This window comes from Heliconius melpomene, chromosome 1, assembly GCF_056956725.1.
Source record: "Heliconius melpomene rosina isolate 202511_hmr_F chromosome 1, ASM5695672v1, whole genome shotgun sequence".
In the NCBI taxonomy this organism is placed as follows: Eukaryota; Metazoa; Arthropoda; class Insecta; order Lepidoptera; family Nymphalidae; genus Heliconius; species Heliconius melpomene.
In genome coordinates this window covers 13473957-13489368 of record NC_140389.1, presented here as the reverse complement: position 1 = coordinate 13489368, position 15412 = coordinate 13473957, and the positions used below count along the sequence as shown (strand labels likewise).

General features: G+C 32.3%; 4 protein-coding genes across 7 annotated transcripts in view; 3 read left to right on the top strand and 1 right to left on the bottom strand.

Annotated features, from left to right (window-relative positions):
• Ziz (dedicator of cytokinesis protein Ziz) overlaps positions 1-15412 on the bottom strand; it is a 36676-nt gene that overhangs the window by 3988 nt on the left and 17276 nt on the right. For both annotated transcript variants that reach the window (XM_085188526.1, XM_085188534.1), the window contains exons 30-33: positions 1310-1722; positions 800-1016; positions 561-726; positions 244-369 (exon numbers count right to left, since the gene is read on the bottom strand). In XM_085188526.1, the coding sequence (XP_085044652.1) occupies positions 244-369; positions 561-726; positions 800-1016; positions 1310-1722 (922 nt within the window). The remainder of the gene's footprint in view (positions 1-243; positions 370-560; positions 727-799; positions 1017-1309; positions 1723-15412) is intronic.
• On the top strand, positions 3037-5705 carry LOC146541570 (venom acid phosphatase Acph-1-like). The gene is made up of 7 exons (XM_085188608.1): positions 3037-3228; positions 3336-3446; positions 3715-3954; positions 4025-4207; positions 4311-4431; positions 4869-5080; positions 5512-5705. The coding sequence occupies exons 1-7, from the start codon at positions 3064-3066 to the stop codon at positions 5668-5670; spliced, it is 1191 nt and encodes a 396-aa protein (XP_085044734.1). The 5' UTR covers positions 3037-3063; the 3' UTR covers positions 5671-5705.
• On the top strand, positions 6108-8920 carry LOC146541569 (venom acid phosphatase Acph-1-like). The gene is made up of 7 exons (XM_085188618.1): positions 6108-6524; positions 6706-6816; positions 6900-7139; positions 7540-7722; positions 7797-7917; positions 8032-8243; positions 8592-8920. Exons 1-7 carry the CDS (start codon positions 6381-6383, stop codon positions 8751-8753), a joined length of 1173 nt encoding a protein of 390 aa, XP_085044744.1. The 5' UTR covers positions 6108-6380; the 3' UTR covers positions 8754-8920.
• LOC146541568 (venom acid phosphatase Acph-1-like) lies at positions 9139-15401 on the top strand. Of its 3 annotated transcripts, none has more exons than XM_085188581.1 (10): positions 9139-9280; positions 11003-11115; positions 11464-11531; positions 12229-12336; positions 13042-13123; positions 13300-13457; positions 13794-13976; positions 14161-14281; positions 14388-14635; positions 15042-15401. In XM_085188581.1, exons 1-10 carry the CDS (start codon positions 9249-9251, stop codon positions 15192-15194), a joined length of 1266 nt encoding a protein of 421 aa, XP_085044707.1. In that variant the 5' UTR covers positions 9139-9248; the 3' UTR covers positions 15195-15401. The 3 variants fall into 3 exon arrangements, with proteins under 3 accessions (XP_085044707.1, XP_085044723.1, XP_085044715.1); XM_085188597.1 differs by lacking the exon at positions 9139-9280 and adding an exon at positions 10195-10499; XM_085188589.1 differs by lacking the exon at positions 9139-9280 and adding an exon at positions 10210-10511.

Sequence of the window (15412 nt, the reverse complement as noted above, 5' to 3'; positions counted from 1 at the left end):
GTCTTAACATTATGTTTCCTCTGCCTACCCTCTGTGTGCGGGATACAGATGCGCGACACTGTTGCCGACATTTATTTTAAATTTTTGTTGGCAACAAAAAGCAATATTAGAATATATTTCAAATCAAATATGTTTTTGTTTTTCATTTAAAATTGGTAATTAACTTTTAAGAAAAATAATGTGCTTTAAGTTTTTGGAAATCTGATTACGTGTGAAAGTAATAAAATACATAAAAGTGCATACTTAAAAATAGCCTTCAGTTTTTCGACCATATCATCTGAATACATCGGGGCAAGAGTCGGGTCCAAAAAGGCGTTGGCATAGGCAAGCGGACCAGCATTCACTTGCACGCATATACTTCCTTGTAATCTGATATTTGTGGAAAAAAATATAATTTTTAGGTTATTGTGAGGCTGTCGTGGTGGAATGGCTCAGCATACACTCAAATAGTGTAAACGTGACGGTTATCGGTAATTATGAATAAGGTAATGGTACACTTAAAATATTTTTCTATAATATTTGAATAGGTGGATGATAAATTTTCATTTTAGATAAACTACCTGAGTTGTAACTTTTTTATGTCAGGTGCTTTTGCGTTAACTATCTCCGCTAGTTCTGCTACCTGACTTTCCATTTCTGAAACGGCTACTTCTATGGGACTTTTCTCCTCCACTTGAGTGTCTATGACTGGCACTCGACGTTTCACGTATGGAAACCAGTTTTCAGCTGAAATATAAGTAATATTATTTAAATATGTAGAATGTAGATCCATGCACAGCACCTACATTATTACACATACCGGTGAGATGCGTAAGACGTAACCTCTGATGATGAACAGGACCGCGAGCTGCTCCATCTCTAGTAAACGGCGTTTCAAATACAAAACGTTTGACGTTATGGACTCTTTCAAAGGCACCCTCGCCGCCGGAGTGGGCCGCTGCCATCCCTTCCGGAGACGCCCGCACCCATGTCACTTGGATATACGCCAACTTACTATCCAACTCCTCACGGTTTACCTATGTACACGGCAAACAAATGTAAATATGTTAACATAATATGATAAACAATAAGGAAGGAAAAATTGATACAAGCTTAAGTATATTTAAATTGAACAATCGTAATAAAATCTAAGTCTTATATTAAATTATTTTTGTAGATGTGTTCATTTATGTTTTTAAAACAGGTTCATAAAAATAATTTGCTTATTGTAATTCTGATTAAGCATAAAATCCCAATGCGGCAATAGCAAATATAAATAAAGAATCAACAACCAGTTTTATTTCCAAGTAATTTTCAAGCAAATACTCACCGGAGCCGAATCCATTATCATTTTGACGCAATCGGCTCCGAATTTTTGTTCATAGAAGTTCTGAAGTTTTTCCGAGATTTCGCTAAGTGATGTCAGTTTCGGTTCTTTGTAAATAAACTCAATGCCCTCTTCATCTTCACCAAAATGAGCTTTTCCAAAGAATGCTACGCGATAAAATCTTCCCAAAAGACGTTTTCCTGAATTGGTAACTTCGATGACTTTAGCGTATGCTTTAGTGAGATGTTGGTAACACGTGAGGAGTGCCTGATAGTCTTTCCTCCGCTCGTATATAGGAATCACAAGGCGATACAGTGGGCCCAGCAACTCATAGCGTTCTGCCTTGTCGACATATTCTGTACATAACATTAATTGTTCTAGTAGAGCTTGTTCATTGTAGTGAACGTCGGCCATTCCTGAAATGAAGATGTCAAAATTTAAATAGGATATAATGCAATTAAAGCCAGTTACAACAATATGAGATATGAAACAATGATTATGTACGAATCGATGGACAATAAGTACCTTTACTAAAATACTTGTATAATATTGTAAAGTATTGGTTGTAGTTGTAAAAAATAAATACATACGCTACCTATAAAATAAACGTATTTAAACCTGATTTCTTATTTGAGAAATAATTATATTATTATAAACATAACTAATGAATCCAAGATCCGGATTGAGCGAACCAAACTATCAGGTTTCATGCATCTATTATAGTTTAATGATGTCTTCTGTACCATCATTTTTTTATATGAAAAAAGTTAAGTTTGATACTACTTCAAGCACACGATCAAGTAAAATCTTAAATGTTCCGTAGCTTAACCTAAATTGTTTAAAAGCATTATCATAAACTAATAGGTAAGTATATGACACATGCGAACAGACATAGTACTGATAAAAATAATTAAAAAAACGACTTCAAAAATCAATCAATTATCTATATGCTACATATTGTATACGTTTTCTCCATAAATACGTGGGCACTCGTATCTTAAAAACCCATAAATATATTGATTTTTAAAGACTCCCTAAGTAAGAATAATCCAATTTTAATTTAAAAAAGATTATCGTCGTCATCGTTTACTTAAACTTACAAAATTAAACACAAGTGCTTGGAAGCTTGAATAAATGATTATACTCAAATATTGGTCAATTCTAACAATATCATGCTTTATAGGTACATACATATAAAAGAGACCTCCTTTTTTGAAGTCAGTTGAAAATATACAATACCACTATTGTTATTTGTTACACGTGTATTCAATATTAATTAATAAAAATATAGTAAATTCATTTGGAGATAAAAAAGCTGAAGATTTCGTTACTTTGTTTGATACTAGAGTATCTGAATCTACTGGAACTACTCGGATATTAAAAAATTGCCTATAAGATAGTACATAACATAAAAAAATAAGTAAAAATATAAGCTCCAATAGTAAAAATGGATAGTAAACGAAAAATATACAACAAGGATTATAACACAATGAAGTTAGGGCTAAAAAATATTTAAATATAATTACAAAACATTACCTATTTCATTTCACTATAACGACATCAATTAATTGTGCAATTCTTTTTACTTCTGTAAATATTAAAAATATAATAAAATATTACGAACTATTATATACATATGTAAATATATAGAGGAGAGAATCGATGTTTTATTCGTAGTATCAACTGAGCTGTTCTAAGTGCCAGTATCTCGCAGATTTTTTTATTCACCTTAATTAATATTAGCCTTAAAAATTAAAATGACAGTTTTTTTCATTGTATTGGTGACAGTGATTTCAGTGTCTACTTTTCAGACTCGATTGGCATATGCACTGCCTGCAAGTCTTTATAATAATAATAAATCAGTTGATGTTGAATCTATTAACGATATTGAAGATGGCAACGAATTATTAATCTCTTTTGTGGTAAGTTAATATCAAAAGTCCCCTAAAGCTCTTATTTTCTTGCGTTTTTTTATTGAATATTTATTTATTTTGCAATTATATAATTGGAAATTGACAATATTATAAAGGTTTTTAGACATGGTGACAGGACACCAGATCCGGGTGAATTAGAAAAGTATCCAGCGGCACATTATAACGATAGTGTATTTTACCCGTTTGGCAAGAAAGCGTTAACACTCGTAAGTATTTTTTTTGTCGTAAGTTAATAAGTCCACTTAGAAAAATGCGAGGCCAGTCGTGGCACTAGGTTTTGTGTTAATTTCCTGCTCTGGTAACGAGGCTCTGGAATTCCGCGGAAAGTTGGGAACGGGAACATTCTAATGGGAAAGGGAGTGTCTTTTCTCCCTTCTCCCCTGTTATGTGAAGGATACAGCGTGAAGCTAAAAAAATATTCCGGTTCATGTTAAGTACTGATTAAATAATTTTTATCTTAAATTTAATTTACAGAAAGGGAAGCAACGTGCTTATAAACTGGGCCAATATTTAAGAAAACGCTACAACGATTCACTCTCGCAATTATATCTACCCAATGAGATTAATGTACGGACTACAGACTTTGCACGAACTAAGATGACTGCATTAGCGGCTCTGGCTGCGATGTATCCACCAGTAACAGAACAGAAGTGGCATGCAGAGTTAAATTGGCAACCAATACCATATAATACAAGAGACATTATGAATGACGATGTAAATATGCCAGTATTTATTAGATTATTATTTATTATAAAAGAGTTATTTAATATTTTTATGTTTTCAGCTCACACATTTTGCTAATTGTCGAAGATATGATGAAATAAAAGATAGCGTTTATGAACTTCCTGAAATAGTCGATTTAATCAATTCGTATCAGTGTCTATTTCAATTATTAACTGAAAAAACAGAGACAAATATAACTAAGCCAGAAAATGTTTTCTTCTTAGACAACTTGTTCCAGGCTTTGGTATGTTTATGTAATTGATTCCATTTTCTTAAAACAAAGCTTATATTTTCTAAAAATAGAATTGACAAGTTTAGGTACTACTATTCTTCACTTTTATTTTTAGGAGAATGTTGGTGTAAAAAATGATGAATGGGTAGAATCTGTGCTACCTCAAATAAAAGAAATGACTAAAATTGAATATTATTGTAAATTTTATAATAATGACCTTGTCAAGTTATCAACAGGTAACTAAAAATAAAGAATTATGCATGACAGTAAAACATTAGCTTTATCGATATACAATTCTTGTAGTCTTTTTACAATTTTTGTAGTCTTTTTGTGTAGTAAAGGAAACCAGTAAATGTAAACAGGGAAAAAAGTAAATGTCGATCTTAAGTCTAAGATCTTATTAATTTAACGAAAGACAGGTTTTTACTTTCAATTTTGTTTATAATTTAGTGATTTAACCTTGGTAAGCATTACAATTATATAAAAAGTTCTATGCCAGTAAAACCTGTCATTTTTGGAAGCCATGTTGCTCATTCAGATGATTCTAGTAATATTAATCGTGTTAATAAATATTTAACTTAAATAGTTGCAGACAAACTTTTATATTATCACATTTTAATAAAAAATATATTTTTAATAAATTTAAATGTATAAATATTATTTTAATTTTCAGGTGTCCTATTAGAGGAAATAGTAAACATTATGAAAATGGTAGTTGCTGGTGATAGAGATCAGGCCAAGTTACGTTTATATTCAGCACATGAAGTCAACGTAGCAGCCATGTTGGGTGCTTTGAAAAGTTTTAATCCACATCAGCCCAAGTATTGCTCAAGTATTGCTTTAGAACTTAGACGAAATTTGAAAACCGGGGAATATGGAATAATGGTAATTATTGTATAATACCATATATTTTTTTACTTTTTTAATTATTTTAAAATATAGCAAATTAAATATATATAAACACATTTTATGATTAAAAATTTAAATTAGATGTACTAATCAATTTACAGAAATGGAAAGAATATAGACTGTAGTAGCATGGATAACGTTTCGACTAGGGTTCACATAACTGATAATTTTAAAAAAAGAAAATTTTCATATAACGTAATATCACACATTTATTTGTAAAATTTTGAAGAATTTGATAAATAGGAAATTTTGTTAAATAGGTATATCGTGTCAATTTTAGTCAAGGTCAGATATATAAAATACGTGTTAATGGACAAAGCAAAAGTAATTTAATGTCCGTTTAATATAAACTCGTAATGTGATTTTTTATATTAATATTTATTTAATTTGATGTTCATTTTTAACAGGCTGTATACGCAGCAGATGCAGGGGAGCCTGGTGAAATCCTACCGATTGGTGTTTGTGATGGAAAACTCATATGTGATTATGATAACTTTGTCAATTCCATTCAAGACGTGCTCTTGTCTCGAAGTCAATACAAGGAACAGTGTTTAAGCAAACTTTAACATAGTAATTTAAATTAAACGATATATAGTTTGTGATTTAATTGTTTTCTTTACTTTAGTAACAAGTTTTAAAATATTTTTAATATTTCCAAGAATTCAGTTCCATTAAGTACAGGTTTTTCGAATAAAAAATACTATAATTAATGACTCTGTAGAAATACATAATTACGACGCTTAGTAAAATACTTTATAAGTAACTTAAATTTTAAGTCGTTTTTATACGTTAAGTATAAAATAAATTTTCAAAATTGGGATAGTCAAAAAATAACAGAATAGCAGATTATCTCACTGTAACAAAACATTTAAATAAAAAGTGATTCCATGAGGGTTCCGTTTTTACCTTTTGAGGTACGGAACCATTATAAAAAAATAGTTTTAGTTTCTTCCCGGTCCTCAGAAAGTCCCTCAGTAAACCTAGTTCGTTTCGTGTGACTGAACATACGACTATTGAAAAATATGGGGCAACGAACTTATCACATTTTAAAATTATTATTATTATTTGTGGTTCGATTTGTGTAAATACTGCAATTGGTCGAGCGACGCGATTATTTAGCTGTATATAAACGTACGATTCAGCCCTATATAGACGTTTTTAATGCTTAAGTCTATATAAATGGAATATATGGTCTTAGTATGGCAGTCGAAACCTGAACGCGGACGCGCGTAGATAATGCTGATAAGAGTCGTTTGTTAGCTATACCTGACACAGTATGAGGCCGGTATGTATTCTGGCTCTCTTGGTAGTGACTGTAAGCAGTGAAGAGCCTCCCGCAGTGGGCCTCGCATCAGAGCCCAACAGCAAGGTTGATTTGGTTGACAATGGCTTGGATACGGAGTTAATTCTTTCCTTTGTGGTATGTCAATCAATATAAATATTTTTTTTTTGAAAGTGTTTATTACTTATTCAAATATTTATTCCAGTTTTTTAAAATATGACACACTGGACATATTAATAAATAATGAAGTAGTTAATAAATAAATAAGAATTATTTTATTACAACCTAGCAAAGTTTAGCATTAGTAATTTATATGTAGGTATTCCGCCATGGAGATAGAACACCAGATCAAGAAGAATTAGATAAATTTCCTGCTGACTATAATAATGAAAACATATTTTTTCCTTATGGAAAAAAGGCTCTGACGAACGTAAGTTTAAGTTATTACATGTTTTCATATATGTAGATATATAAATCTTATTAATAAATAAATTCATACATTTTTTTCAACAGAAAGGAAAACAGCGAGGTTTCTTAGTGGGCACATATTTAAGAGATCGTTATAACAAACTATTATCAAAATTATATCTATCTGACGAAATATCTATTCGCACCACTGATTTTGCAAGAACAAAAATGACAGTCCTAACTGCCTTGGCTGCTATTTATCCACCACCTCCGGCTCAAAAATGGAATCCCTTTTTAAATTGGCAACCTGTTCCATACGATACAATGGATTACGATGACGATGATGTAAGTGACAATATTAAAAAGTTACATTTCATAAAAATATCTTATTTTTTAAAATTAAATAGAAGTATTATATAATGTTAAAATCTAAAATAGATATAGAATAATAATAAGAAGGAAAACTAAGTATATTACTAAACTACGATGGAGGTTAATAAGAGTTTATAAATGCTCATAATTGGTAAATAGCGTTGGAACTAGTCTCAAGCAGATCATAAACTATCCATCGTTGTATTGTAAATTAGGTAATTTGAATAAACGGCAAAGTGTGACGTACTCTTGGAAACCACATGCTTTACATGCTTTAATCACTCGTTTGTTTAAGTTTGCGTTATAGATTAAAATTAATATAATATGAACTATATAAAGATATTTCAGATTCCTATATTTTTTACTTTTTCAGTTATTATACTATTACAATTGCCCACGGTACTTACAACTAAGAGACAGCACATATAGTCTACCTGAGGTCCAAACATGGCTTAAACCCTATGAGGGACTTTTTAAATTTCTAAGTGCAAAAACAGGAACAAATATTACTACACCAGAAGATATTTTCTATCTCGATAATTTATTTCAAACTTTAGTAAGTGAAATTAATTTTACTTTAAAATGAATAAATAAATATGACTTCATTACATTCTCTTTATATTTTTACAGGAAAATGTAGGTATTAGGCCGCCTAAGTGGGCTGTCGAAGTTATGCCAAAAATAAAAGAAATGACAAAGATTGAATACGCTTGTGAATTCTATAACAGTGAATTAATCAGACTAGCGTCAGGTAAAATATAATTAGTTCATTATCTACTGAAAAAATATTTTAATTTTTAATATCGAGGGTAATATTTTGAATGAGGGCAACATTTTTAATATTGAGGGTAATATTTAATCGCAGGTGTACTTCTGACGGAAATATTGAATGTTACGAGTGCTGCAGTTGCTGGTAATAGGGAACAACCAAAACTGTATTTGTATTCTGCTCACGAGAATAATGTGGCTGCTCTAATGGCAGTAGTTAATGTTTTTAAAGCACACCAACCGAAGTATGGGTCTACGATATCCTTGGAATTGAGGAGAAATATATTAACGGGACAGTATGGTTTTACTGTAAGTAACCCCTTTTTTCCAAAAATAAATTCAATATTAGAAAAGAGAGATTCAATATTCTAAAACTTAAGTGTTCATAGAAAGTATTTATTGTATTTTTTTATTGATTATTGTATAATATATATAACATTGTGTGTGACTGTAAGCGTGACGGTTTGGCTAAATTCCTATTTAGAGCAATAAATTATTTAAATGTTCACTCGACACGTTATATAACAATTGAAAATCCGGCGGAAGGTGCGGAAAGGAGTGTCTTAACACTAGGTTCGATTTGCCTAAAAATAAGTTACTATAAACGAAAAGTTCCTACAAGTGAAAAACTATATTACTGATATTTTTCTCATGCAGGCCGTTTACGCTGCGGACGCGGGAGGCCCAGGAGTGATACTGCCGATCAATGGATGTGAAGAGCAAACATTTTGCGACTACGATACATTTGTCAAATTAACACAAGAAAATATCCTATCACGTACTGAATATAATAAACAATGTTCAATTTCAACTAGTTAACATCTTTTTGATATAATCATATTAAATTATATATAATTAAATCTCCACACTCTTATGTACAGATTAATTATATGTTTATGGCATGTGATATTCTATCAAAATGAATTATTATTTAGTTATTATTTGAAATTATAGAACAAATAAAACCAGCTGTGATAATTGATATACTTAGTTGTTTGATTCGTGACCCATACCTACATAGTCGTATATTTTATACTACATTATAATTATTTTAATTTTGTATAACTTTAACTCCATAACAATATTAATAGTACAAAAAGACATAACTCCTCTTAACAAATGTTATTAAGTAATATAGATATTAAACGAGATTATTTAATTAAAGTTTATCAGATTTCATGGCAAATAAGATATGAATAATACGATGACAATTATAATACTAAGAGCGTCACCGTAGCATTTTTAGTTGTAAAAAACTGCTGTTACAGCAATATTAACTAGTGTTTAGTGTAGTATAATATTAATAATTGCACCATGGTGCATTTAACCAGTGTCGTGTGCATAAAGTGAGTATTAATTGGCACTTTTATTATTATTTTATATAAGCTCACTGAATGTATTTATTATATGTAAATACATTTATTAATAAAAAAATGCAATGGTAAATAAGATTCACGTTGTACACAGCAGGGTGGCAGAGGGAACCTAGTGTTAAAACACTCCGTTCCCCACTTACCGCCGAATTCTGGAGGCATTGCATGATGAGTGGCAGAATTCAGCGCCACGCTTTGACTTGACACCAGAGCGAAGAAATTGAAATATAAATTAAAATTAAATAAATATTACATTTCCTCGAGTGGGGATCGAACCCATAACCAGTCGCGTTACAATCACACTGTGTGCTCCTGCACCAAGACTGGCCTCTATTTATTTATTTATTGCAATAGTATAGTTTGTTAAAGTTAGAACTATACTATTAGTACAATACCTAGTCTCCCCGACGGGGGATCAGACACATCGCAGTTTGATGACGGGGATCAACGGAAGGTGCAGTTCGTTCGCACACAGCTATCGCAATCTTTTAATTCACTCTATCAGACAAAATCAACCGTGCTCCATTCAACATACGAGGGTCGTGCCATTTATTTATATGCTATTTTATTTACGCTTTTATATGCTATTTTATGGCCTATATTTCAATCGATTTTCTAATGACGATCACCAACATATGTAGGTATCATATAAATGCATGAAGGTAACCTGAGCGTGGGATTATTACAAACCTTTTATCCCATTCATTCAAGCAAGCACTATATATCCATTATTATAAATAATTTGCATGTCACATAAAATATCATTTTCTATGTCGATCGATAAAAAGCGAGATAAAATCAGTTTCCAATGAGTGACGTCGGCAAGGGCGTCACCGGGACGCAGGTATACTCATATAAATAGCGATGTCTGTTCAGGCGTACATACAAATACGTGTAAATAGACACGGTACAATCGATTGGACAAAGTCAATCATCTGAGCGGCAGGTCGCTACGACCGTGAATCTGCCGAGCGTCCCGTGTCGCCCTCAGTGGGACATCATTTCGCGCGTCGTGCACTTCCGCTGTGATATTGTCCGTTTCGAACATACTACAGATAACCTGATATTTTGTGTCCATTGCGATTACAATGAAACGTTTTTAATAATTTTTTGAGATGCTTAACAATAAGTGATCGAAGCACGAGTCAGGATAGGACTAAGATGTAGAGCTGCCAACTAGGCGGAGGAAAATGTGAGTAATGTGGTAGGTTTTCTGTAGGTACCTATCGAGTATAATCTTAGAATCAAATTGGTGCAAAAGTTGAGAATAGCGGAATGAAATATACAAGAGAATTCATGGATTATTCATTAAAAAATAATGTCAAATCTTAACGTTTTGTATAGAAATGGTGGAGAAGATTTCTAGATGATCATAATCCTAGGTAATGTTGTGAAATTTAGTATTACAATATTCAAAATAATATTTTTGTGATACGGATTATATGCAGGTTTTTTTTCAGCTTCACGCTGTGTCCCTTACAGGCAGGCAGGCAGATGGAGCCCAGTATTATGACACTCCACTCCCCACTTTCCGCCGCGTTTCGACTCGTCATTATAGGGAAGAAATGAAAATATTTCATTTCCTCCATGCAAATAGAACCCATAACCTGTCGCGTTTAGAGTCACACCCTGCACCACGACTGGCCTTGAAATATATGCATGTATTTTTTTTAAAAAAACAACCATAATAATCAGGAAAGAGGGCGGTAGCGAGGAGGAGCCAACCAACGCGGCGGATGCGCCCAGTATGCGCACCGAACACACTTGCTGTTGCCTCGGCGTGTTGGTGGGCGTCTCACTCATCGCCGGTGCGGTTTTTGTCTTTCTATTCTGTCATGGACAACCCTTCAAATTCTTCTAATAAATATACTATTCAATCTTCATAATAAATATTATGTCTACTATTGATTTAGCATTTTATGCCCTCCTATTGGAAAACCAATAAACATACTTTTTATATATTTAATAAGAACTAGGTGGTAAGTTCCCAATATGTTAGAATTTGCGCTGTTCAAAGCATAATGTTGCCACACTCATAAATGAAATATGTAATGTATGTGAAAACAAACGACTTCAATAAAATTCTTAAAAATTAGACAATCTCAGAATAATGTTAAAACGCATATGATTTTTATATTCATTGTTTATCAATCTAGCCCTCGTAGCAGTGATCTTGATGAAGGACACAACAGTTGAAATCACAATATTGCGACAAGTCCACGTGGTAAGTTATAAATAAAGGCCATTATTATGTAATAATTTAAATGACATGACAAGACATTTACATACAAGTATTTGCACACATCCATATGCACGTGTAAATACTGTTAATATGTTTTTTCAATAGCTGTATCTCGCATTTAGTAGTGTAGGCAGAGGGAACCGGGAGGGAGGGAGGTCGCCGGGAGCTTAGTGTTAATATACTCCGTTCTCCCGTTAAGAGATTTCCCACTTCCCACTCTCCCCCATTTCCCATTTTCCGCTGAATTCTGGAGGTATTGCCTGTTGAGTGGAGGAACTTACCGCGATTTTCTCGTTAGCAGAACGAGTAATAAAAACATTAAATATTTCATTTCTCACACTTATGTCCATGCGTGCATGTCCATGCTAAATATATTTTTCATTAATTAACACATAAAAAAACCTGTACGTTAATGGTGATTATATAGGTAGAGGCTAGTAAATGCATAGCATATACTTTACTTTTAACATATCATAATAATATTACATATAACTGATTTTAATTACACCAGTAGTTGCCCATAAATTAAAATTATAATAAAATTAAAAGTTTACAAAAGTCGCGTAAAAACAAGAACGCAATACAAAGCTGCATCTAAATTATAATAGTTTTTGGAATACTTATACGTTATTATGAAAATAATAATAATAATAATCAGTCACAAATAAACATTATCCAGCTCATGTCCCACGGAGAGCGCACCCCCAGTGAAACTGAATTGGCAATGTTGGGTGCACCACCACCCGACCATGTCTTCGTACCCTATGGAGCAGGAGCTTTGACTAATGTAAGTTATTTTTTTTCCTTTTTTTAATAATGATAAAATTTTATATAGTCTTATTATTAGGAACGTGTCTTCACGTTCCTTATTAAAAATGATTGAAAGTTGTTAGCATATTGTTTATATAACTAGACTAGTCTCATATATAGCAGTAAATAAATTGTATCGTAATGAAATATGTTTCTGAATATATTGCTAACATCGTTAGTATTTAGTTCCTATTCAGATGTTATATATGTGATGTGACTCAGAGTTGATTGTTAGCTAACATCCAATTTGCCGTATATCCTCGATTTGTAGAATTATTCTGATGATTAAAATTTTACGCTTGACCATTGTATTGAATAATAGTTATTTTAATAGTACAATGCTATTATATCGTGTTTTATTCTAAATATATCATAACAAATTCAATAAATAAGATTAGATAAAACTACTGTTCCTGGATGGATAGACAATTTGTATGATATTCGAGGGTCATCTGAAGATAGTTCGTAACGAAGCGTTTACTTCCCGGTACGACGGGAGGGAGCTCTAATCCTGAAGGTCGCATGTTCTAAACAGGAACGAGGTGTCGAGACGTAGATTAGTGTCAGTCTCTAATGATGATTTATAGCTTGCAACATAAGTGAATCAAATGATAGAAAAGCATTTCGTTTTATTAAAAATGTAATAGAGAAAAAAAAGGATAATATTTCTTTTGCTTTACAGGAGGGGAAATTGTTAACATTTGAAATGGGCGCATTACTTAGAAAAAGATATAGCGAATTTTTAGGACCTTTTTATGAAGCAGGTATGTATTGCTTAGGATATTAAAAGTTACGCTTTAATATTAACTTGTTGTTTCTTTTTAATTATTTTACATTTATATTGTGAAAATATGCACATACAAATACATGTATATACCATATAGTACATAATAATAATATTTAATAATTATAATTTAATTAATTTTGATTTTAATTACAGAAAAAAGTATTGTTATAGCATCTGATACCAATCTTAGCAAGATGACCGCTCTTTTAATAGCCGCAGGATTGTGGCCACCCCCCATTGACCAAATGTGGAACGAAACAATGAATTGGCAACCTGTGCCTTATACTTATCCACCTCGAAACGAAGACTATGTAAGTTATATATATAAATATTTTTCCAGCTTTAACAGGACAGGCACTGAGAGCCCAGTGCCAAGACACGTTGTTTTTCGCTTTCAGTCAAATTTTGATATGGAGTAGAGTGGCGAAATTCAACACCGTCTTTTCAACAATTTGTCTTACTAGATGGAGATAGTGAAAATAATTCATTTTTGGGGAGTGTATAGAAGTCACAACCATAGCATTTAAAGTTAAACGTCTCACAGCACTACTGTGGCCTTTATTTATACAAGTTTGATTTAATTAGTTCAGGCTTTAAAGTTATTGTAGAATATATATAATAATAAATTATTTTTTTTATATTTTAAGCTTCTGTACGAAGAGAACTGCCCTCGATACAAGCAAGAAAAACAAAGGATACTGAAAGCGTTCACAGAAGAGGGCTTACTTATACCTTATAGAGACTTGTTCTATAAGATAGCACACATGACTGGCGCTAATTTCAGTACTCCCCAAGATGCGTACAATTTAAATAATTTATTTGTGATACAGGTGACTATAGAAAAAGTATATAAGTATTAAAGTTTTGATTTCATTACTTATTTGTATTATCTATATCTATTATAAATAAATGTAATATTCTGAGCTTTGAGGAATACTACTACTGTCTTGTTTGTACTTTCTACGAAAATATGATTATGGAAAAAAGTAATTATTACAGTTAATTATATTTTAGGATGATATTAAAGTAGCGAATCCAAAATGGGCAAAACATGTGAAAAGAAAGCTTATGGACGTCGCAAGACTGGAGTACACTATGATGTTTCATAATAATCTTCTGAAAAAACTTAGCGGAGGTAATCAATAATGGAGGACCATTTGTAGAGCCTTAATTATACAGTTATTTTTGTTTAATTTAAGATTAGTTATTATGAAATATAAAGTTATGAATATTATTTTCAGGAGCTTTGTTACAGCAAATAATAAAAGAAGCTTTGTTAAATACAAAGGAACCAACAAGCCCTAAAGTAATAGTGCGGATAGGTACTCCGGTGTCGGTTGCAGCTTTGTTGGCGGCGTGCGTGGCGCCCCCGCCCCGCCTGCCCGACCCGGGAGCCGCACTTCTCTTCGAGTTACATGAAAAGCAACCTTCAGCTCAAGGAAAAAAGGAGCAGAATCCTTTACCGCATGGACAGCGTTACGGTTTTAAGGTAAAATATGATTGTATTGTTTTGATATGTGTAGAATGTGAAGATGAGGGGACCAGGTCGCACAGTAGATGACCCATGCGATAGAATGACTAAATAAAATCAGTTTTGGGTGCCCAATTTCGTAGAGCAAGAAAATGACGACCAACAGAAACAAACGTTGGGGAAATGGGAAAAGAAATCCAAAAGTGTGTGTAGCCACTCTGTCAAGAGCGTTACGAAAGAGAATAAGAATATGAAGTTAAGTAGTCTTCGTGCAACATGCAAGACGACGATGTAGGCCGTGATTTATATGGATAGGTTTTATTTCGCTTTTAATTTTTTTCATATAGAGTAGAAACGTTTACATATATTATTGATTATTTATTCATTATTTGTTTTCTCTTAATTATTAATTATTTCCTTTCAGATATATTATTGGGACGACGATTCGGCGGAACCACGGCTAATGGAAGTACCAGGATGTAACGCAGTCTGCCCATTGGACACATTAACCGAAATTACGAAATATATAGTGTCGTACGATTATAAAAAAGACTGCACTCTTATTTCTGCGACATAATTTATTCGAAATATGGCTAGTGTGTGTTTAAGCATTTGAAATATGCTACTATTAAATGTTATAATCTTGTTTTACTTAGCTATATCATAGTTCGTATTATAAAAAGGTACACTATGTCTACACCAAGGAATCGCACATTTTTGGACTATCTAATAATATAGGCTTAAATTTTAGGTATTTATAGGTAATAAAATTTGATTTACAAAAGTTGGTAGTTC